Raw genomic sequence first — 7,066 nt, forward strand, 5'->3', positions numbered from 1 at the left:
TACAGTGTATATATACTGCATCTTCTTTATCCATTCACCGGTTGATGGACATGTGGGCTCTTTCCATAGTTTGGCTATTGCGGACATTGCTGCTATGAACATTAGGGTGCAGGTGCCCCTTCAGATCCCTACATTTGTATCTTTGGGGTAAATACCCAGTAGTGCAATTGCTGGGTCGTAGGGTAGCTCTATTTTTAACTTTTTGAGGAACCTCCATACTGTTTTCCAGACTGGCCGCACCAGCTTGCATTCCCACCAACAGTGTAAGAGGCTCCCCCTTTCTCCGCATCCTCGCCAACATCTGTTGTTTCCTGAGTTGTTCGTTTTAGCCATTCCGACAGGTGTGAGGTGACACCTCATTGTGGTTTTGACCTGTATTGCCCTGAAGATGAGCGAAGTTCAGCATCTTTTCATGTGTCTGTTGGCCATCTGTATGCCGTCTTCGGAAAAATGTCTATTCCCGTCTTCTGCCCATTTTTTCACTGGAAAGGTCTGCAGTTGTGAAGGCATTGGCCTGCTGCAGCCTCCTTTGCCTGGCAAAGTAATAAAACTGTCGTTCCTCTTTATCCCCAAACTCTATCTTCGTGTTATATTTCAGCTCCAGAGCACACAGGTGGGTTTTCCACAACAGGAGCACTGTTTCTCAATAAGACAGCAACATAATGATATGTTATTACTGAGTGGTTTATTACCAAAGGAGGTTTCTCTTTCACAGAGGTGAGCACCCACCATGGCCCAGGGTCGTTGGGGAATGGAGGGTAGAATGCATTTTAAACACAGCTTAGAAAAAAAATTTTTAGGGGGGGTTGCTGAGGGATCGGGAGAGAGAGAATCTTAAGCAGGCTCCGCACACAGCACAGAGCCCGACATGGGGCTCGATCTTACAATCCTGAATCATGACCCAAGCCGAAATCAAGAGTCGGACGCTTAACCAACTGAGCCACCCAGGTGCCCAAAGTTTAGAAATTTTATGAGTCTGAAATACAGATTAGATCCATCCCTTCTAAGAAAATCTAATTTAAATTCTTTGCTCCAGGCAAGGCACATTTGAAGTGAAAACAGTGATTGTTCTCCATCAGAGGAGAAAGACCTGCCTCGACCTGCCCCACACCTTCTCCCCACCCATGTTTGCGGGAGAAGGAGAAGCAAAGAATAAGAGTGCACTGTAGGGCGCCTGGGTGGCTCAGTCGGTTGGGTGTCTGCCTTCGGCTCGGGTCATGATCTCAGGATTCTGGGATCAAGTCCCGCATTGGGCTCCCTGCTCAGCGGGAAGCCTGCTTCTTCCTCTCCCCGCCCCCTGCTTGTGTTCCTGCTCTCGCTATGTCTCTCTCTGTCAAATACATAAATAAAATCTTAAAAAAAAAAAAGAAGAGTGCATTGTGAAGGTGTTGGAGCTCGAGGTGACTCTGCCCTTGGTCTATTCTTAGCAAAAGCCCCCTGGACTTACACTGTATGTCTCCACGGCAAAGTCGGGCCGGACGCTTTCGAGCTTGGAGAGCGTGCCCACAATCTGGAAGGTGCCTTCCTTCAGTTTGGCTGATGAGGCTTCCGGCATGGTTGACTTATTTTCATCTTCCTCTTCCTCTTCTTCTGTAATTTCTTCAAGGGAAGCCCCGACTACGCAGTTAGACAGAAACTGCAAGAAAACATAAATTTACTAAGAGGGCGCCTGGGTGGCTCAGTTGGTTAAGCATCTGCCTTCGGCTCAGGTCATGATCCTGGAGTCCCAGGATCGAGTCCCGCATCGGGCTCCCTGCTTGGCAGGGAGTCTGCTTCTCCCTCTGACCCTCCCCCCTCTCATGTGCTCTCTCTCTCTCATTCTCTCTGTCTCAAATAAATAAATAAAAATCTTTAAAAAAAGAAAATACTAAGAACAACGTAGAGTGAGGGCAGCCAGTGAAAGGATTCTAAAAACTGACCTTTCTGGAGGGCTTGCTAGAGGTACCAGACGCGCACAGCCAGTGGGTTCTACGGTGGTGGTAGTTCACTGAAATTAGCAATAACCGCGGTAACACAGTGAGGTGGGTACTGTTACAACGCTCTGTTTTATAGATGAGGAACCCAGGCTCAGAGACCTTAAAGGACGTGGCAAGGATATGTGGCTGGGCAGGGCTGCAGTCACCATGTTGGTGTTGCCTAATAGAAATGGAGAAATGTCATGCTATCCTCTCTGGTAAATTAAACTGGCTAGCAGCCCCATTAACAGAAATAAAAGGAAACCAGTGAAATGAATTTAAATAATGTTTTATTTAACCCAACAGATTCAAAATATTACTAATTTCACATGTAATCCATATAAAATTATTAATTAGATCTTTTATATTCCTTTTTGCTTATACTAAGTCTTTGAAATTCAGTGTGCATTTTACACTGAGGGCGGGCACACCTCCATCTGGACTTGCCACATTGAAATGTCCTATAGACGCAAGGGGCCAGTGGCTACCTTATTGAAGAATGAAACAGAATCAAGTTGGCAAAAAATAAACAAACAAAAAAATCAAACCAAACCAAAACAAACAAAACCCAAAGAGGGGCTCCTGGGTGGCTCAGTCTGTTAAGTGTCTGACTCTTGATTTCAGCTTAGGTCATGCTCTCAGGGTCATGAGATCCAGCCCTCCACTGGGCTCTTTGCTGGGGCATGGAGCCTCCTTAAGAGTCTCCCTCTTTCTCTCTCCCTCTGTCCCTCCCCCATCACCTTGCTGGCTCATGCTCTCTCTCTCAAAAAAACAAAAAAAACAAGAAAAAGAATCAAGTTGACAAAATATTGTTTTTTATTTTACAGAAGTTATCCTTGGGAGTGGTTTATGTGATGTTAAAGAGTTAAAGAGTATATATATATATATATATGTAATGTGTATATATATATGTCATGTTAAAGAGTTAGAGTATATATATGTATATATATGTAATGTGTATATATATATGTCATGTTAAAGAGTTAAAGCGTATACATATGTAATGTGTATATATACGTCATGTTAAAGAGTTAGAGTATATATATGTATACATATGTAATATGTATATATATGTCATGTTAAAGAGTATATATATATAAAATATATATACTTAAACATATATAATTATTTATATATAAATAAGAATGATTTTAATTTACATGTTAAACATTATGTAAGTAGTCATGACATTATCACACCTTGGGAGGAAAGACATACAAAAAAACCCCAAACAAACCGGAAGTCCCACCTCATTTATTTTGATAACAATCATTTCAAGTTAGTAATGCAAGCTTGTCAGGTTCAACCACTTATGGGACTCTATCTCTACCAAGTATGCCGTATATATTTTCATTTCTCTCTCAAACATACACAGTCAATTTTATTACCCCATTTCACAGTTGAGGACATTGATGCCTGGCTCTAAGGAACTTGCCCAAGATTGCATGGGCAGGGAGGGGGTGCAGTTGGACCTCCTGATCCCCAAGGCAGCACATGGACCCCACGGCCACCCTACTCCCCCCCAGGGACGAGTTGGGGGCGGGGGCAGGGGGGCAGGTGGCTTTGCCCAGCTGGGCGGGGAGCCTGAAGACTAGAGACCCAGCCTCCACTTCTTTTATATGCTTCATATTCTCAGTCCCGTGTTGATTGGTATGGAGAACAGTAATTCCCTAAAATTTCAGAACTAGACGTCCACATGAGTCAAGGAATAACCAAAAAATTCTGTTATTGATAAGCTTTTGGAAAAGATCTCTACAAACTAAAAGAAAATCTTTTGTTCTAAAAATATCATGCTGTAGGGGCGCCTGGGTGGCTCAGATGGTCAAACGGCTGCCTTCGGCTCGGGTCGTGGTCCCAGGGTCCTGGGATGGAGCCCCACATCGGGCTCCTGGCTCAGCGGGGAGCCTGTTTCTCCCTCTCCCTCTGCCTCTCCCCCTGCTCGTGCTCTCTCTCTCTGTAGCTCTGTGTCTCAAATGAATAAACAAAATCTTTAAAAAAAAATATTATGCTGTAAAAAAAATAACCAGAGCTCAAAAGGGGGTAGAGAAAAACGTTAAATTCTCTTGCCTCCCACCCTCTTAATCCCAATCAGGTCCCCTCCCTTTTTAATATAATCCAGGGGGGAACCTGGGTGGCTCAGTGGGTCAAGCATCCAACTCGTGATTTCATTTCAGGTCCTGATCTCAGGGTAGTGAGATCGAGCCCCTTGTTGGGCTCTGTGCTCTGCACGGAGCCTGCTTGTTCCTCCCCCTTTGCATCTCCCACACCACCTTCCACTTTATGTTTGATTCTGCTTTGTTAATTTATGCAACAAAAATCAGTGGAGTGCTGACCACACGTGGGGCACCAGTGAGCTGCTGAGCAAGGCCACCTTCTGACTTTCATGGGTCCTTTCCTCCAAGATAAAAAAAATTAAAAATTATATTTTGTGACTGTTGCCATAAAGACCTAAAGCCTGTTGCCATAAAGACTATTGCCATAAAGACCCACCATCTTTGACTCTAAAATTTCATTTGCTTCCTTCTGATTTTAGAAGAGATTAAGACATGTTTGTGGGCCGCCAAGTCTCATGGGCCCTGGGCTCTGGGCCTGCTGTCCTGGGGCCTGATTCCCTGCACCCTCACCTCTCTGTCCTCCGACTCTCACCTTGGCACCTTTGTCTCTGCTGTGCCCTGAGAACCAGCTCCTCTGGCTTGATCCTCATGCTGGGGTGTGAGGGTAAGGGGCAGCTTTAAGGAGAGCCCTTTCCTGAGACCCTAAGCAGCCGCCCTCTCTCACCAGCCAATCTTCTACTCTCTTTCTTTCAAAGTACCTATCACACACCTAAATACCGTGGTTGTTCAAAAAATTACTTATCGTCTGTGGGAGGGGCAGAGAGAGAGAGAGAGAAAGCATCTCAAGCAGACTCCCCTCTGAGCTCAGAGCCTGACGTGGGGCTCGATCCCGTGACCCTGAGATCAAGAGTTGGAGACTCAACCGACTGAGCCACCCAGGCACCCCTATTTTGAGACATTTTCTGCATACAGATCATCTCTATTTATTTCTCTATCTACCTGTCTATCTACCTATTTTCTCTATATTTGTATCTATCTTCTTGAAAGACATAAATCACTTCATGCTACACCTGTCTTTTTAATGCTTCCTTTCTTTAAATAAACTTATTTTGTTACGTATTTTTTCCAATTGTATCCTTGTCCTTTCTCTGTCCCTCTCCTCTATTTTTTAGTAATGTGGAAGATATATCATGTGTTTTTAGTCTCTCCTAGTAGATACATATCATATACACTGTACATACTGTTAAAAAACAAGATTCAATTGAGAATATTTGATGATCTAATTGGCTTTACTCAGTGATTCATGAATTGAACAGCAATCCCATCTAGCAAGTAGATGGGAGCCCTGAGAAGCTGCACAAAATGGAAGGTTTTTATGGGAAGGTGGGTGGGGTGAGGAGTTATTAGCAAAAAAAGAAAGGATTGTTTTAGGAAAGTCACCTTCCCTTAGGGAAGGGGGGGTCTTATGCAGATTACCTCATCTTCCTTTGGGGAATGGAGAGAGCCCTGTGACAGATAACCTCATTGATGTCATCCAGAGAATTCCAGACTGATTGTCTTAAAATTCCACTCCTAGAGAGGTTGAAAACTACAATGAAGTCTTGGTTTGCTGTCCTGGCAAATGACTCCACCTTGGGCCTTGTGGCTTCCTTTTTAACAACACAATCACATATACTAACATATATATTACTGCATGCCAGATATATGTAAAATATACTATTTTACATATAAATTAACTATCTAAATCTATATATTTTTTTACTGATCGACTTTAGATGGTGTACTGGGTTGAGTAGTGGCCCCCTACTCCCCACCCCCATTTGGAAATAGGGTCTTTGCAGATGTAATCAAGTTAAAATGCGGTCACTGGATTAGAATGGGCTCTAACCCAATGACTGGTGTCCTAAAAAGAGGGAAATTGGGACACAGAGGTACTTGAGGAGAACACCATGGGAAGACGGAGGCAGAGGTTGGAGTGATGAGTCTACAAGCCAAGGGATGCAAGAACTTCTGGCAAGCACCAGGTGCTACGAGAGAGGTAGGTATGAAGCAGAATCTCCCTCACAGCTTTTAGGAGGAACCAGCCCTGCCAACACTTTGATTTTGGGCTTCTGGCCTCCAGAACTGAGACAGAATAAACCCGGCTGTTTTAAGCCATCCAGTTTGTGGTAATTTGTGATCGCTAGGAAACCAGTATAGATGGTATGCACTGTAGCCACATCCTAATTCGGGTAGCATGCGCTGTCTGCAAGTGCGATCATTAGCCTCACAGAAGTCTGCCCAGGGTGAGGTTACACTTCTGGGTAGCTCCAGTGGGTAGAAGTGAGATGAATGAGTCTTGCTCAGGGAAGTGATGAAATTATAGCTTTCTTTTGACTACTGAGTATTTGAAGATGAAGGGTCTCAGGATCCTCTTTTAGAATATCCTCATTTCCCAGGGCTAACAATGAAGAGTGGGGAAGTTTAGTGGGACTCAGGGCCCAAAACAGTGCCTGGCACATAAGAGACCCTCAAAATGTCTGTGCAAGGCCTGGATGAATGAATATGCTTGGTTAAGCGACATAACCACTGGACTTATCTGTCAGATGTCTGCTTCAGATGCGGTGGTGGTGGGTAAGGAGAGCCCAGCTAGGCGGCCGGAGACCTGGGCTCTGTGTCCAGATCCGGCCCCCAACTTGCTATGTGATCTGGGGCAAGTCCCTTTCTCCCTCTGAGCCTCAGTTTCCTTTCATTAACGGGGAGGACCCAGCGCTGGGCCGGCGATCTCCGAACACCTGGGCTTCCAGCCGGGGCTCTGCGTGCGAACTGGTGCCCAGGACGAGGGACCCTCCTTTAGGGGAGGCCCTGACAGCGTCCCGTGGCGCAGACCCTCGCTGGGTTCGGGGGCTCGGGAACCCAGGGGCGGGGGACTGGGGGCTGGGGGCTGGGGCTCTATCTACTCTGACCGGCCGCTGCTCACCTTCCCGATGTTCCCGCTGCTGTATGAATCCAGCAGGTTTATAAACACCCTCTGGATCCGGATAACTTTCTCCGTGGCTTCCTCTTCTTCAGCCATGC

At 45.4% G+C, this 7,066-nt stretch overlaps 1 protein-coding gene across 1 annotated transcript in view; it reads right to left on the bottom strand.

The window, feature by feature from the left end:
- The window catches only part of AK7 (adenylate kinase 7), a 51,465-nt gene extending 44,399 nt beyond the window's left edge, over nucleotides 1-7,066 (bottom strand). Inside the window, exons 1-2 of the mRNA XM_081829734.1 lie at nucleotides 6,969-7,066; nucleotides 1,448-1,636 (exon numbers count right to left, since the gene is read on the bottom strand). Coding sequence (XP_081685860.1) covers nucleotides 1,448-1,636; nucleotides 6,969-7,064 — 285 coding nt within the window. The 5' untranslated portion in view covers nucleotides 7,065-7,066. The remainder of the gene's footprint in view (nucleotides 1-1,447; nucleotides 1,637-6,968) is intronic.

Source organism: Leptonychotes weddellii, chromosome 9 (genome assembly GCF_054177405.1).
Source record: "Leptonychotes weddellii isolate Sample4059 chromosome 9, ASM5417740v2, whole genome shotgun sequence".
Classification (NCBI taxonomy): Eukaryota; Metazoa; Chordata; class Mammalia; order Carnivora; family Phocidae; genus Leptonychotes; species Leptonychotes weddellii.